The 17,861-nt window shown below is 43.8% G+C and overlaps 1 protein-coding gene across 2 annotated transcripts in view; it reads left to right on the top strand.

Moving 5' to 3' along the window:
- LOC126291884 (F-box/LRR-repeat protein 17-like) overlaps positions 1–17,861 on the top strand; it is an 89,562-nt gene that overhangs the window by 28,265 nt on the left and 43,436 nt on the right. Inside the window, exons 4-5 of one of the 2 annotated variants that reach the window (XM_049985609.1) lie at positions 2,610–2,929; positions 16,538–16,726. In XM_049985609.1, the coding sequence (XP_049841566.1) occupies positions 2,610–2,929; positions 16,538–16,726 (509 nt within the window). The remainder of the gene's footprint in view (positions 1–2,609; positions 2,930–16,537; positions 16,727–17,861) is intronic. The other variant, XM_049985610.1, reaches the window with a different exon arrangement.

The following is a 17,861-nucleotide window of genomic DNA, read 5'->3' as shown; positions in this document are numbered from 1 at the left end:
TTGAAAGTGTACCTCTATCGGAGTTCTGTCAAAATTATGTCCTTAAGGAAAAATATTGCAGCCTTATTAGTGTGCTCTGTCCGTTTTGCATCACTTTTTTCTAATCACTGACACTCATGTGGTGAGTTGACTTAGAGTTGTGCCAAACCAGATATTGGAAGCCTTGTTCAAGAGTAGCTCTCCCCTTGATTAATCAGTATTTCTTACTTGTACTGTTATATTGAACTAGATATAGCTATAATAACTATTTGCACCAAATAGATTGCACTGTGCATCAAAAGAAAAAAGGGAAGATATCAAGGGAATCTGCTATGATAAATTTTTAGGTGATGCAGCTTATTTTCACACTTTACAAGCAAAATATTTAACTTCATAATTTGTGATAGTATGACTTCAGTTACAAATCTGTTGCTATTTTAAAATTTTTGAGTGATGCTTGTGGTAAATAACCTTTCAGTACGAGAAACGAATGGTATATAACTAGTGCAACATAATTATTTAATAAGCCGCTTTCACTCTCCTATTTTATTCGCCACACCCCCTCCCCCCCCCCCCCCTCTCTCTCTCTCTCTCTCTCTCTCTCTCTCTCTCTCTCTCTCTCTCTCTCTCTCTCTCTCTCTCTCTCTCTCTCTCTCTCTCTCTCCCCCCCCCCCCCCCCCACACACACACACACACACACACACAGGGGTACAGTTTTTAAATAAATGATTAGAGGAAGTGCGAACAAAATGGTAGTATCTCCTTGTGGTCACAGGCCACCAGCTATATGCAACGTGCTGACTGGGATGGCAAGGATCTACTCCCAACACAGTATGTATATGAATCTGTGTTGTTATGATCCCCACTCATTCAACATCAAAGACATTTGAAATAACCATTTTGTATTAATTCCTAAATTATAAACATCAAAATTTTGTTAAAATTCTTTCATAAACCAATCCCACAATAAGAAGGAAAAAGACACACCAGGACAGAAGCATCCAAATGGGATGAAGTATATAGCAGTAGTGTAGTGTATAACAATCAAATGTTTACAGTTTGAGAAAAATTGAATGATTTATTCAAGACAAAGAGCATCACAAATTGAGTAAGCCAATAATGCATTGGTCCAGCTGTGGTCCTTTTGCTAGCAGTTAGCTTGGCATTGATCGAAAGTTGTGTCCAATGTCCTCTTGAGGCATATCGTGCAAACTTCCATCCGACTGACACATTAGATCATCAAAATCTCAAGGTGGTCAGAGGGACCTGCCCGGAATACTTGAAGTGTTCTCAGTTGGATAGGGATCCGGCAACCTTACTGGCCAAGGTATGGTTTGGAAAGCACAAAGACAAGCTGTAGAAATTATCACACTGTGTGGTGGGCATTATCTTGCTGAAATGCAAGCTCAGGGTTGTTTGCCATGAAGGGCAACAAATTGGGGTGTGGGATATCGTCAGTGTCCTGTTCTGTAAGGGTGTTGCAGATGATAACCAAAAGGTCCTACTATGAAAAGAAATGGTACCCCAGGCCATCACTCCTGGTTATTAGGCCATATAATGGGCGACAATCAGGTTGGTATTACACCTTCGTCCGTGTCACCTCGAGATACGTCTTCACTGCTCATCAGTGCTCAGTTTGAAGTGGAACTAATCTCTGAAGACAGTTCTTCTCCAGTCAATGTGATTCCTAGCCAAATGTGCCCAACAGCATGGCGATGTGCAGATGTCAATGGTAGTCGGTGCAAGGGCTGCTGTGGGCTCAGCCCCCTTTGTGTGAGCCTACTATTAATGATTTTTGCAGTCACTGATGTACCAGTTGCACAATGGATCAATGATAATGATGAATTTGAGGCTCTTAGTGCCCCTTTGATGATTGCTCGGCCGTCACATTCTGTCATCTCTCTAGGTCACCGCTTCCTTCGTGACACTGTTTTGCCACCGTTCACCTATGGCTGCTGACATCTTCAAATAGTGGTATCACTCCCTATTCAAATGTGGAACGATTCACTGATTATTCTGACAGGGTTCTTTGAGCCCAACTACATGTTCTCTCTCAATTCCCGACATGTGCATATATTGTTCATGCTCTTGTCTGTGAGGAATAGTTGCTGTACAACTGAGAACACATAATGAAATTTGAAAAGACTTTGTGCCCTGGTATTGAATTCCTCTTTTTACTACCGTTGCCAATTGCATGACAACATTGTGCTGCAGCATTACACATCCATCCGTCAGCTGCCAAGGTCTACAGTTTTGCATCATTCATCAATGCCTGTATGAATATCAATTTGTGACCGGTTTGCTTAACTCCTTTGTGGTGTGTCATTTTTTTGTCTTACTCTATTTACATTACATCATTCAGATGGCAAGTACTGCAGTGTAGCTGAAATTCTGTCACATGTAGCATAGACGGATACCCCTGATGATGTAATCTGTGTAATTTTGGAATTCTGGGGCAGTTTTGTCACCCTTTTTATTCTTCCCTGTATCTAATGAGTTGATTTGTTAAGATGTGCAGTTTCGATTTACTGTATATACGCGATTGACTTTGTTTTTGTACTTGTATCAGTTCTGCAAATTATCCATAGTGTATCATAAACCTGACTCGTGTCTGCCTCGCTTTGATTCAGGAAGCAGACAACCTCTTTGCTGGCTGTAGAAAGATCCACACATTGTCCATTTCCGACAAGGGTGTCCGGGCAAATGTGAGATTCTTGGATGCTGTGGCACGGCTGGTAGACCTGCGAGTGCTGCACATACGTGAAACTGAAGTTGCAGACAAGGTGATTCCACTGCACATTATAGCTGATGGCTGCCCACATTTAAGTGACTTGGGCTTGGGGGACATTTTTGGCCTATGCTACCAGTATCAAGATGCTGAGTATTTCATCAGTTCCCATAAATGTGTGCTCAAGAGCCTGCGTATCAGGTGGACATCAGTCAAAGGCAGGTGAGTCTAAAGTCATGACACTCATCTCGTATGATCAATCACTGTGTTGCCACCTCCGCTGTGTGCACACTTTCTATCTTTCAGCTTGTTCACTGCAGATGAGTTCTTCTCATCCTGGCATGTGACCTGCCCTTCCTGTTTAACCCTTGTCAAACTGTCCCTCCCTCCCTCCTTCCTGAGGAAGGAACTGTTGGTTTTGAAAGCTAGTAAGTGTATCTGTTTTACTTCCGTATGCATCTGTTAGCAGTACTGATGCTAAGTGCTATCCAGCAATTTTGTCTAAAAAAATTGCCTTTTCTTTTAAAAAATCTTATTTGTTGATAAAACTGTATATATATACCAAGGTAACTTACAATGAAATGAGATGTAAACTGAAGCTTCTGTGTTTGATGTTTTGTACATTATTTAGTATAGTCCTCCATGAGCTCGGAGCCCATCTCAGCAGGAAAATGTACAACTTCTAGTTTAAGAACTACATGTAGAGCATAATCAAAATGTTCATTTCTGTGCAAAGGACCTGTCTTAAAGAACTTGTCACTCAAATCAAAGCTTGCGAAAAAAAATACTCATTTTATCATAAACAAAACAATTCACTCCCATTATTAATCATTTCTGGAATTTGATTGATTCCTACTGTAATAATTTCATTTTTTTAGGTGTGTGGAGGTTCTGCCTTACAATTTAATGTATTGGCTGTTTTCATTTATGTTTCAGGAGATTAATTAGGATAAAAGATGACTAAGTCAGTAGAATTGAAGACAGGTATCAACTACTGTTAATTATTTTTCAGATTTCATAGTCACATGAGAGATATCATGTTTGCCAGTTTGCTGTTTACAAACTTTTGAAAGACTCTAAAATCCGCACACATTGACTTTGTTTTTGTACTCGTATCAGTTCTGCAAATTATGACACAGAATTATGCTTTGGCACACTGGTTATAAAGAAAATTGAAAAATAACAAACTGAATACTCTTCTTGTAGTTTTAATTTAAATTCATCACAGGTACTTTTGCCAATAAATAGCTTTTGCCATGAACTATGACGAATATACTGTGGAGCACAGAAAGATATCTTACTCCACTAGACGGTGCTTTGAGGAAAGATACCACAGTTAATACTAAAATTTCATTTTAAGTCTCTTTTGTCTCCTCAGAATATCTGAAAAAAAAATTGATGATTTCAGACATATTAGTGTGAGCTGAATATTCTGTGAACTTTATGTGCTAAATTCCAGTTTGGAAGTAATTAGCATTGATAATGGAGCAAGAGTTTTGGAATTTAGTCAAGCTTGGTATATTGGGACCTATATTTTTACTATTCAAATTGTCTTGAAATGTTTGTGGAATTGAATTCATGCATCCAATTTGTAAAAGATAAATACAAAAAGTATTTTCCAAAAAGTTTTCAGCTAAACCTCACATGCCTCCAAAAGTGTTGATATTTTTTGTCATAGTCTTTTTTACCTGCTCTCTTCTGTCAGACGTTAAATAACTGAATTATGTGCAAAATTCTGTGCATTAACTGAGTAATAGTTTTTACTTTTATTTTGAAATCCACTTATGTGTAAAATTTAACACTGGAAAAACCTGAACGGAATAACAGTGTGAATTAGGATAGGTTTCTGCTCACCCCATTGAAGAGGCCTTGAGCCCCACAGTTTGGTTCAGCACCCAGAGACACCAGTGACCATATGCATGTTTAGTTGTTGTGATAGTATGGAGGGGGGGGGGGGGAGAGAGAGGGGGGGGGGGGGGGGAGGGGGGCGGTTATAAATCTGAGTAAGGGCTTTGTCCCATAGCTTAGCCTACTTTTAAGTGTGCCCATCTTCTGCACAACCCCTCCTCTGTGTGACTAGTACCACTCTGTCCTAATTAATAACTTTTAATTGTGGTTGGTTATCTTTAGATTCCCAATTACCGAAAGTAAAGTTTACACATCATGCAGTCATTTCCAAAGAAGGCATGTAATTCTGATCATTACATATCACTGTGTTTATTGCTCAGTCTTTGACACAAACAAGTTTTGTTGTGTCCATCCTCTATAAGTAAATGATAATCACACAAAATTTTAGCAATTTTTCTGTCTGTTTTTCCATTTTATTTTACTTCAAAGTTTCAAAGTTTTGAAGTTTTGTTGTTTTTACTATTGTGCGGGCATGAAATTACACTTTAATATTTGGAGAATAAATGAAACTTCTTTTTTCTCAAATGAAATGATACAATTTTCGAGACTTTTTTGGTCTGATACAATTATGATTTTTATGTATTTTTTATCAGCCAATCTATGTGAAATTACATGGTTATATACTCTCTAGACCAGGGGTTACCAACAAAATTTTCTCGAGGACCTCCTCATTGAGCATGATTGGTAACTTGTCATACCACAGTATCAGGCACCTAAAAAAGCCAAATTAAGAGTCTTTTTATACATTTTCTATTTTTGGTACTTAGAAAAAACATTGACATATTCATTATTGAAAACATATTGAGATTAAAACTTTTTCAATTTATTGTTATTGTTAAAGTTTTGATTATTGCTAGACACAGAAGTTAGCGTTAGCTAAAGCTCTGCTCATGCAGGAAGTGGCCAAAACAAAAACTCTGTTATCATACGAAATATATTTAATATATTTTTTATTCTAATAGCATCTTGCGGACCCCTCTGCCATAGCTCGCGGACCACCTGTTGGGAACCACTGCTCTAGACTATAGATTGTAAAGAAAAATTTCATCCCCAAGGGGCCCACAGTTCTTTTGTTGGTACGTGTGTGGTACGCATGGGCCTTCAAGCTATTGCAGTCTCCTTTCCTTTACTCTGAAGGCTGCATTACCATCTCTGTTCCTCACCCTCCCTATCCTTGCTGCTTTGTTCCTGCCTCTCTTTTCCCTCTTAATGGACTTCTTTATGTCAACTTGGCTATCCTCCTGGCTTTGTTTTGGTCTGTGCTATTGTTTAGTTTGCTGTTTCCATGTCCTTTTCAGCATTTTTTGTCCTCTTGGGGTTTTGACCTCCATTTCCAAAATTTTCCATTTCGTGTGAGCCATTTGGGGATGAACTCCCTACCTAGCTTCCATGGTGCAGGTTCCTCTTTCCCTCCCCTCCCCTTTCCCTTTGCACACTGGCCCCCCTCCTGCTAGGTCACCAGAACTGTAGCCAGTCCATGTGGTGGGTCTGTTAAGTACCCACTTGGCTTAGCCCCCTGAAACCACAGGGATCAAACTACTAGTACCTGAGCTGTTAATGCCTCGTGTATGCCCAGGAGTTGATGCTCCTCATTTTGGGGCACCAGAACTCCCTACAATGGCCGCCGTGCCATATGGCTCTTGTTGCGGCTGGGTGGCGCCCAAGGGTTGAGCCCCTGATCGGAGTGGGTGATACTAGGGCGGACGCCTTGTGCATGAAGCAACAAAAGCTTCACCATCCTGGCCATCCTGTGGCCGTCTCTAAGAGTGGTAGCAGACGTGACACTCCTTCTTCTGATCCTTCAGCCTTCTATCCCATGGCTACCCCCTGGGAGGAGGGTCAAACTCGCCAGCTTGGGTTGAAACCTTTCCCTCGGTACCTGGTTTGTACCAGGTCGGATGGCGATAGTTTTGCCATGACTGAACCTTTGTTTTTCGTGGGGACGATTGAAGATAAGTACTGCAAAGTTAAATCGATGACTAAAAAGCAGTCCGATGCTTTGCTCATCGAGACATCTTCTGCTGCCCAATGTGACCACCTGCATGCTTGTAACCATCTCAGTGACATCCCAGTCTCCGTCACACCCCACCAATCTTTGAACTCAGTACAGGGCATTATTTTCCACCAAGATCTTCTCCTGCAAACTGACGAGGAGCTCCGTGCTAACCTCGAGTGGCGAGGCGTTTGTTTTATCCGCCATGTGCAGCGAGGCCCTCCGAACAATCGCATCGCTATGGCCACCTTTGTCCTGGCCTTCGAGGGTAATGTCTTCCCAGTGAAGGTCAAGGTAATGGTGTATCGGTGTGATGTAAAACCTTATGTTCCACCACTGATGAGATGCTTAAAGTTTGGACACATGGCTTTCCGCTGCACCACTGATCACCTCTGTGGTGACTGTGGGTGCCCCCTCTTTGAGGAGAGTGCCTGTGCTCCTCCGCCAATGTGTGTAAATTGTAATGGACAGCATTCTCCACTTCACCCTAAATGCCCGATGTTCGTGAAATAAAGGAGGATCAAGAGTACAAAACATTAGATCGGCTCACCTACACTAAGGCTCGTCAAAAATATAACCGGCTCCATCCTGCGTCTATGACATCTATTTTTGCTTCAATTACACCCATTCCTCCTCCTACTCCCTCCTCCATTCACCCCATGCCTTCAGCCTCCTTCTCCTCCCCCCTACTCCTCCTCCTCCCCCTCCTCCTCCCCCCTCCTCCTCCCCCTCCTCCTCCCCCCTCCTCCTCCCCCTCCTCCTCCCCCTCCTCCTCCCCCCTCCTCCCCCTCCCCCTCCTACTCCTCCTCCTCCTCCCGCCCTCCCCCTTATCCTCCCACCCTCTCCCACTCCCACTCCCCGTCCCCCTCCCCCTCCCCCTCAGTAACCATACCCACCCCTTCGGGTGCTGCTACGCCTTCCCCGCCAGATAAGAGCTCCCTACCAGGACTCCTCGCCCCCCCCCTCCCCAATCCCCCCCCCCCCCCCCCCCCCCCGAAAGGCGATCTGCTGCTCCACATCGGCAGTGTGATTCCTTGCCAAGAGAAGAAGCAGAAATGCAGGAACAAGGTCAAGGCCCCTTTGCTACCCCCTGAGGTGCAGCCTTCCCTTCCTACAGTCAATGAACCAACAGAATCTGGCCTCACCTATATGGATATTACCCCATCCTTATCGGTGACGGATAGCGACTCGGTGGCGTGACCGACTCCGGTTCATTCACTTCCACTTTGGACTCCGGCTTGAGAATCCTCCAGTGGAATTGTAATGTATATTTGTGTCACCTTCCAGAATTGCAGCCCCTTCTTTCCTTCTACTCTGCCGCTTATATTGCGCTCCAGGAGACCCATTTTGTCAATTCTTACTCACCCACCCTTCCTGGGTTCCACACTTTCTGTCAGAACCGAATTGGCACCTTGTAGGCTTCTGGTGGTGTTTGCACCTAGGTCTGTAAGGACATCGTTAGTAAATGGGCTCCCCTCCATACCACTCTGGAAGCCATTGCTGTCAGGGTCCATCTGGCCACTTCAATCACAATCTGTAATCTCTTCCTCCCACCTGACAGGCCGCCCACATCCCTTCCCCTAACCATCCTTCTTCAACAATCCCCTTCTCCCTTCCTGCTATTAGGGGACTTAAATGTCCACAACCCTCCGTGGGGTAGTCATGCAACTGCAGCCCTGGGCAGGACAGTTGAATCTGTTCAGACAGGGCTTGACCTCTGTTTACTAAACACAGGTGCTCCCACATACTTTAGTGTGGCGCAAGGCACTTTCTCAACCATTGACCTCTCCATCTGCAGTCCTGGCCTTTTTCCCTCTGTTCAGGGGGGAGTCCACGATGACTTATGAGACAGCGACCATTATCCGATTGTTTTGACCTTCCTTCAGTGTGTCTCGCTCCGTCACCCTCCCAGGTGGGCCATATAAGGCAGATTGGGGTGCTTTCTGCTCTGCTCCCATCCCCCCTGTATTGCCACACGACAGTGTTGATGAATCTACTCAGACTTTGACTGCCTCCATCCTTTCAGCAGCTGTTTCAGCAATCTCTTCTTCTTCAGGTTCCCCCCACCGGAAGATGGTCCCTTGGTAGACTCCAGAAATTGCTGCAGGTATAAAAGACTGCTGCCGTGCTCTTCAACCCTTCAAGAGGCACCCTTCTACTGCTCTTCTTCTGGTCTTTAAACAACTCCGTGCCTGGGCCCGCTACCTAATCAAATTTCAGAAACAGATTTGCTGGGAATGATATGTAGCTGCCATAGGTCTCCACACCCCATCTTCACAAGTCTGGGCGAAACTCTGACGAAGTTTTGGCCACTGTCCTCCCACCGGGGTTGCAGGAATTTCGGTGCATGGTGTTGTCCTTACCAATCCGGACTTTGTGGCAGAAAATTTCGCTCAGCACTTTGCTCAAGCTTCAGCACCAACTCAGTATCCAACGTTCCTTCTCCTGAAAGAGCGTTCAGAACGACTGCCTTTGTCTTTTGTTTCTCACTGCTTGGAGCCATATAATGCCCCATTGAGTGAGTGGGAATTTGTCATCGCCCTCGCCCTTTGTCCTGACACGGCTTCTGGATCGGATCGGATACATAACTAAATGCTCCAACACTTACCAGTGGGTGGCCACCGTCGTATACTGTCCCTCTTCAACCGTCTGTGGGGTGAGGGAGTATTTTCTACAGTCACAGGAAAGCATTGTTGTTCCGGTATTGAAGCCAGGGAAGCTACCTCTTCAGTTGGATAGCTACCATCCAATTAGCCTTGCTAACACCCTCTGCAAGCTCCTTGAACGCATGGTGAGTCGGCAGCTGTTTTGGATCCTTGAATCCCAGGATCTTTTGTCATTGACTCAAAGTGTTTTTTGCTGTGGCTGCTCTACGGTGGATAACTTGGTCCACCTGGAGTCTGCTATCTGGTTGGCTTTTGCCCATCAGCAACATCTCCTTGCAGTCTTCTTTGATTTGCATAAAGCCTATGACACCACCTGGTGCCACAACATCCTCACCACCCTTCACGAATGGGGCTTCTGTGGTGCTCTGCCCATTTTTATCCATAACTTCCTTTCTTGTCACTCTTTTCAGGTCCAAGTTGGCTCCTCCTACAGCTCTCCCCATCAGCAAGAAAATGGCATTCCACAGGGTTCCGTGCTGAGCGTCCCTCTCTTTCTCGTAGCCATTAATGGTCTGGTGACAGCTGTTGGGCCAACAGTGTCCCCCTCTTTGTATGTTGAAGATTTTTGTGTCTACCTCACCTCCTCCGTAATGGGCACTGCAGAACGACATTTACAGGGCGTAACCTGTCCGGCGCACTTATGGGCTCTCTCCCAAGGTTTTCAGTTTTTGGCGGCCAAGAGTCATGTCATACATTTCTGTTATTGTCGTGCAGTCCATCCACCATCTGGAACTGTTCCTCGATGGCCAGCCCCTCGAGGTGGTGGACGCTCTTGGGTCTGGTCTTCGATGCACAGTTGACATGGCTCCCTGACATTTGCCAGCTGAAGAGGACGTGCTGGTCCCATCTCAACGTTCTTATGTGTATGTGCAATACTACATGGGGTGCAGACCGCTCTGTTCTCCTGCGATTGTATCAAGTGTTGATCCAGTCTCATTTAGACTATGAAAGTCCTTTCTATGGTTCTGCATTGCCTTCGACACTGCAGATACTAGATCCCATCCACCACTATGGGGTCTGACTTGCGACTGGTGCTTTCCAGAGTAGCCCTGTACTTAGCTTTCTCGCAGAGACGGGGATTCCACCACTGCAAGTTTTGCGCCAGCAACGTCCGATATCTTATGCGCTCCGCATTCCCTGCACCCCAAAGCGCACTAATTATGGTCTCCTTTATCCAGACACGATCACCCTGCTGCAGTGGCGGCCACGATGTGGGCTTACCATGGCTGTCCGCATTCAGTCGCTCTTTTCTGAACTCCAGCAATTCAGGGTTCAGAAGTGATCTATACTGATGGCTCCATGGTTGTTGGCCGCACTGGTTTTGCTTACACCTATGTGCGACACATGGAGCTTCGTTCCTTGCCAGATGGCAGTAGTGTTTTTACTGCTGAATTGGTAGCCATCTTGCGCGCACTGGACCATATCCGCTTCTGCTCAGGACTACCCTTCATTATCTGTAGTGACTCATTGAGCAGCATGCACGCTATCGGCCGGTGCTTCCCTCATCACCCATTGGTCCCTTTACCTCCTTGCTCAATGTGGATGCTCGGTGGTTTTAATTTGGACCCCAGACCATGTTGGGATTCCTGGCAATCAACTTGCCAGTCAACTGGCTAGTTTAGCTACTACCAGACCATCTCTTGCTATTGGCATTACGACATCAGGTTTTGGGCCTTTGGGATGCAGAATGGATCACTCTTTCTTCGCCGAACAAGCTCAGGGCAACTAAGGATTCTACAACTCTATGCCAGTCCTCCTTACAGGCCTCTTGTAAGACCTCTGTTGGCTCTGCATTGGCCATACTTTTTTTTTTGACTCAGGGTTGTCTCCTCCGTCATGAGGACCTGCCTATCTGTCATTGTGGATTGATGTTGACTGCGGCTCACATCTTATTGGTCTGCCTCAACTTAGCCACCCTGTGATGGACTTTAAGTTTTCCAGACTCGCTAACCCTGATGTTGGCTGACAATGCCTCAGTGGCAGATCTCGTTTTATGTTTTATTCTTGATGGGGGTTTTTATCGCTTTATTTAAGGGAGGAACCTTCCACCTTATCTGTGTTGCTTCCCCCTTCACCCTGACTGGATTGGCTTCAACTGGGCTTGGTGGTTCACGCCGGCCCCCTGCCTTCCCACTCCTTTCGTTACGGGGTCTGTTATTTTTGAGCGTCTCTCTTATCTCGTGTGCTTCTTCCTTTCCACCCCTGTGGGAATGGAAGAAACCTCAATTTTTGTTATTTGTACCTTTATATTTTTTGCTCATGTAACAAATAATGGTTATTAATTTTTCCTTTAGAATGTAAAATCAACAAAAGCAAAACGATGATAATGGAATGTAGTCGAATTAAGTCGGGTGACGCTGATGGAATTAGATTAGGAAATGAGACACTTGAAGTAGTAAAGGAATTTTGCTATTTGGGGAACAAAATAACTGATGATGGTCGAAGTAGAGAGGATATAAAATGTAGACTGGCAATGGCAAGGAAAGCGTTTCTGAAGAAGAGACATTTGTTAACTTCGAGTATAGATTCAGGTGTCAGGAAGTCATTTCTGAAAGTATTTGTATGAAGTGTAGCCATGTCTGGAAGTGAAACATGGACGATAAATAGTTTGGACAAGAAGAGAATAGAAGCTTTTGAAATGTGGTGCTACAGAAGAATGCTGAAGATCAGATGGGTAGATCACATGACTAATGAGGAAGTATTGAATAGGATTGGGGAGAAGAGAAGTTTGTGGCACAACTTGACTAGAAGAAGCGATCGGTTGGTAGGACATGTGTTGAGGCATCAAGGGATCACCAAGGGCAGTGTGGAGCATAAAAATCGTAGAGGGAGACCAAGAGATGAATACACTAAGCAGATTCAGAAGGATGTAGGTTGTGGTAGGTACTGGGAGATGAAGAAGCTTGCACAGGATAGAGTAGCATGGAGAGCTGCATCAAACCAGTCTCAGGACTGAAGACCACCACCACCACAACAACAACAACAACAACATGTAAAATTAATAATTGAAGATTTGAGAGGCCTGGATAATATACTTTTGATCTAACTGGAAATTTAATTGATTAAACTTAGAAATAGGTTCAATTACCAGTAATTTTTTCTAACCTGTGCTACATACATTTCTCCTGAAGAGAGCACAGATAATATTTTGTAAACTGGTAAGTTCTTCCCACTGATGTTTTAGGATGCTCAACAACAACAAGCACACGAGGAATGTGAACCTCTCACTTGGGCTAATGGAATGACTGCGAAGGTCCTCAGGAATGCCTAAACTGTACATCATATTGTGTTGTATTTAGTTCTATGATTGTCCGAAACATCCACAGTTCTAAATATTTAAAAGCTACATATCTTACTGGTATCAAATTTTCTTCTCACACAAAAGATGCTAACTTATTCTTTAAGTTATATTACGAGCTGGTCTCGAGACATCACAACACTACTCCTCCAACTTGCTTGCAGGTTCCCTAAAAACTCTCAAATGGTTTAAAGTTATGGAAACTTCTGCCTTCAGGATGTGTCTGAATTCTGAGGACCATTCTACAAAAGAAGAATTTGCTCAATTCTCTTCCAAAATAAAATAAAACTCAACTTTGGTGATGATAACTTGTTAAAACTGAAGCTAACTTGATGAAGATAGTATTTGATTTTGTCTGGTCTTTGTGCTATCTTTCAGCTGTTCTTGTTGTGTCTTTTTAAAATTAATTTGTTTAATGGTCCCTCACAGTCATTACCAAAATAATGGATTTTTTTAGCATTCTTCAATATTCTTTTAGATTAATTATTATGGGATGTACAGTGCACTGGTATCGCTGCGCTGTGTCCCTGGATAGTGAAAGAATAATTTTTTCACTTGAGCCCACTGATATTCTGCCAACATTTAAATCGGATGATTCTTTAAGTGTCTGACAACATTTTGATTCCTTCCATCTGGTTCAGATTTATTGATAATATTTTCCCGACTTGGCTCATGATGAGAAAATCCTTGCTTGTATCTCCACTTCATCAACATCTGCTCTGAAATCCACTTCACCTGGTCCTTCTCAGCTTACAAAGTCATTTTCTTATATGTCAATCTCAATCTCTTCTGTTCATATCGAGTGGACCGACCACCAACTATATCTCCACTTTGTAAACTGTCAGCCATTCCATCTCAAAAAGTGTCTTCCTTACAGTCTTACTGCATCTGAAAGGAAAACAGGAGTTGGCTAAATGTAAAGATTACCTTACATACTTTATGCGATCAGGTCCAGAGGATCGTGCATGGCTATGAGTCTCTTCTTCCATTGGAATCTGTTTTGTGCCTTCTGTCACCTTCTGTAATCTGCAGCAAGTCCTTGTACATTCCATTTCTCCACCTTTTCTTTGGTCTTTCTAGTGGTTTTCTTCCACATGAAGTAAAATCCACGGATTTCAAAGGCCTTTGGTATTTACCCAGCCGAGTGATATGACCTGCCAATACTAGCTGCATGCTTCTCATCAGGTCTGCAATGTTTGGTCTGTTACAGATTTCAGCCACCTCGCAATTATGTTGGATCTTCCATTCTCCAATGATCTTATCTTCTGCCAGACCATAGAGCTCCCGTAAGACATTTTACTGGAAAATAATCTTATTATTTAAGTCTTTTTTATGCATATTCTAAGTTTTACAACTCTACAGACCTAGAGGTTTGGTCAGTGTTTTGTACAGGTGGAATTTGAAATTCCTTTAGAGACTATGTGATTTAAAAAGCTGACACAGACTTAAGTATGATCAGTTTGCAACTCTGATCCTCGCTCTGATTTCTGCCTCACACGATGTGTCATTTGTAAAGATTGCCCCCAGACATTTAAAATTATGAACCCATTTGTATGATCAGGTTCTGACTATCAGAGACTGGAGTGGGTCTCTTGAACAGGCATGGGTCGAGCTTATCAGTGGATACTCTGTCTTCAGTTTATTCACAAGGAGATCTATTCTACTCACTTCCACCTCCACCTTGTCGACCTTCCCTTAGGTCTAGATGACAGGGTCACATCATTGACATATGGAGGTATGTGATTTTCTCAACATCTACCTCTGTCTCTTCAATTTTTTATGGAAAGCTTCCCTATTATTTTTTTTGAACACCAGGTCGAACAATATCGGTGACACACCATTTTTTGGTCTGAACTCTGTTTTTGTGTAAAAGCTCTCCTTTTATGTAAAAGCTCTCCTTGACTTGTTTCACAAGCTTCATTTTCCCATTGGAATCAGTGAGACAGGCTCGAACTAGGCTGATGAGTTTCTTGGGCATTGCAAATTTGATTGGCAACTCGTAAGGCTTTCTCAGTGGATGCAGTATATCCGTTTGTAAAATCCCTGAATAGCATATGTAGGTCTTTGCCACATTCCCACATGTTTTCGGTAAGCCGTTGCAGCACATAGATGTTGACATATGAACAGCCCTTTCTGAAACCACTGTCACTGCTTCTGCAAATGGCTGGATTCTATCCAGTATACAGTTAGACAAGATCTTAAGAGAGGCACCCTCTGTAGTAGCTGCAATCCTTTTTCTCATGTTTCTTGTATACAGAGCAGACAACTGTTTTCTTCCAATCTTCTGGGATCTCCTCCAAACTCCAGATCCTCTCGATTAACTGTATTTTCTTCTGAAGTGTCTCTCCTTCAGTTTGAATGACATCTGCCTGGACTCCATCTTCTCCTGGACTTTAATTCTCCTTCAGCTTCATTATATGAATTTTCATATCCTCCAATGTAGCTGATCTTAATTTCCTCCAGTAATTTAAATATAAAATATCAGGATGTTGAAATTCAAGCACATCTTCAGGATCATCACAGCTGAGGAGCTCCCTGAAGTATTGTTTCCATCTCACAGCAGTATTGATCTCATTGGTGAATGTGATCTTGTTATTGTCCTTGATGAATTTTTGTCAACTCTGGTATCAATATTTGAAGAAGGTGACTTTACAGTACATCTTTTGCACCTCTTTCCCCAAGAAATCTTGTTGAGCCTCCTCATTCCTTTGATGCACATTCTCTTTGTTCTCATCAGGATTGCTCAGTTATTTCTCGATATTTCTTTAAACTGTGCTTTGCCTCGAGCAATATGTACGACTTGTAGCAAGCCTTCCTCAGCTTCTCTTCTCTTCGTGATGCCTTAATGCATTCATCTCCAACCCAAATCTTGTTGCTCCTGATTTACTTGTTGGTGACTGCATTTGCCATCTCTTCCTGCAGAATTTCAAAGCTTTCTGTACAGCTGTCAAGGTTCATTTTACCATTCCGAAAAATGTGAAAAGGTGAAGGACAAGGAGTGGGTAAATAGAGCATTCTGAGATACACATCGTCTGGTTCTTCGACCGAGACCTGTCCGGCTCGGGAGAACCTCCCAGTAACTATGCTACCACTTAGCTCTTAGCGTCACACAAACATGCAAACCTCTCGACCCACGCGAATAGTACTGCTTTAAGACAGTCTCTCCTGGAGAGGTACAGATAAGCATACCAGAGGTTTTATTGACAGACTATTCTATCCAGCTCATCCACAAACAGATATCCACTGTGGCCTCCTCTAGTGACACCAGTAAATGTGTTAACTGACCACTGACCAGTGCTTCTCTGATCACCCAGTGTCTCCTTGGCTTTGAAGAGCTCAGTCCATCCTTTCCAGGGGTTCAGCTCTGAGATGAGGGATATCCTACATGCATCACCCAAAGCTGTGTTCTGCAGCCCACCAAACTTACAGAATATCCTTGTTCATCCTGCTCGCGACCCTGCTCCTGACCCTACACCCCACAAGTCATTCCCTCGTAGTCGACCAAGGTGCAGTACTGTCCCAAAGACTACCTGTGACCTTTTACCATAGCTAGCCTCACTGGCTTTTTCTACCCTGTAAAAGGTGTGGCTATATTGAAAGGAGCCACATTATATATTAACTATGCAGAAATTGCTGTACAAATTGTTTCTGTACAAATTGCAGATCATGTTTTGCTTCCTATGTTTAATCCCTGCTGCCTTAAGAATGTCAGACAGTGTATTCCAGATGGAATTGTTTCAAAATTGCTTGAAATCTGTAAACACTATAATGTATATTTGCTTTTCTCCAATAGTCGAGTCACTGCTTCAGGTCTTCCTACATTTCTGTGGAATTTTCAAATATCAATTGAGTTCTGACTCCCCATGTTTGACTGTTACAGAGTTGTGAACTTGACTGAGTTGTGTAGAAGGATTTACCTGTACACCTCATCAGCACATAAAGCCGTATTGTGCTCTTCTCCGCAGGAGTATAGTTCCGCTGCTACTTGTGTGTGCCAACGTGCTGGAGCACCTCGAGCTGATAAACCACCGTGAGATCAGCGTCGAGGAGGCCACAAAAACTCTCACCGCCCTGGGGAAACTCCCCAACCTGCGGCGTCTCCACTTCGGTGCCACTAATCGGGAAGTCCAACACTTGGTTCCTGCTGTGTTTGAGTGAGTTACACCAGATTAAATATCATACTTTTCTTTTAAAGTGGAGCTTGTCCATGCCCAAAATTACACAGTGACCATTACAAAAAGATCTGTTAGTTCTGCCATGTACAGTGCTAGTATATCACTGTAGGTTCAAATTATCTGCATGTCTAGAATTTACTGTCAATTGACGTGGTCCCATCTAGGAGATTGTGGACTCAGAGATTGAGGCCAAAGGGAAGAAAGAGCTGCAGCATTCGCTTTGGTGAAAATACCTCTGTGAGAGACCAGACAGAGAGCAGGGCAAGTGGTGGAACTAAAGTTGTGTGCCACTCACAACAACTTGTACTCTGTACTAGGGTACATCAGTAATTGGATCTTCGGCACATTGCCATAGTCGTCCGCACCTGTGAAGGCTCTTTTTTCTGTAAAAAGCCTGTCATTGTTGGAGTGCCCAGTCTAGTTATAAAATTTGCTTCTTATTGTATTAGTGTGTAGAGGCTGTTCGAATGGCTGTGTAGGGGACTACCCAAGAGTTCCATGCTGCGCTGTGTGAAGCATCTGCAGCATGCAGTTCTCCCTCCTCCCTCCTCCCTCCTCCCTCCTCCCCTCCTCCCTCCTCCCTCCTCCCTCCTCCCTCCTCCCTCCTCCCTCCTCCCTCCTCCCTCCTCCCTCCTCCCTCCTCCCTCCTCCCTCCTCCCTCCTCCCTCCTTCGGTCCCTCTTCCCCCCCTGCGCACGCACACGCGCACACACACACACACACACACACACACACACACACACACAGAGAGAGAGAGAGAGAGAGAGAGAGAGAGAGAGAGAGAGAGAGAGAGAGAGAGAGAGAGAGATGAATGGTCTGCGAAGTTTTCTCTGCCTGTAGTGAATTTTTTGCTGCATTTGGTTCATTCTCTCATTTCTTACAGTGGAAAGATGATTATAAGTGAAAAGCACCAGCTGTGAAATTTTGCTTCCCGCTCTGGGAAAAATGCTTCTAAAGCTCTTGTGGAGTTGAAAAAGTTCGCAGAGTTGATGCTGTGTGGAAAACTTGAACGTATCAGTGCTTTGCTCATTTCTAATTTGCTGAAATGTTGATTGATGGCACACCTCATTCTAGACATCTGGCAGTTTCTACATTGTACAGTCCAGCAAAATGAG

The sequence above is a fragment of the Schistocerca gregaria genome, chromosome 9 (genome assembly GCF_023897955.1).
Source record: "Schistocerca gregaria isolate iqSchGreg1 chromosome 9, iqSchGreg1.2, whole genome shotgun sequence".
Lineage (NCBI taxonomy): Eukaryota > Metazoa > Arthropoda > Insecta > Orthoptera > Acrididae > Schistocerca > Schistocerca gregaria.
This window is presented reverse-complemented; position numbering and strand designations above follow the sequence as displayed.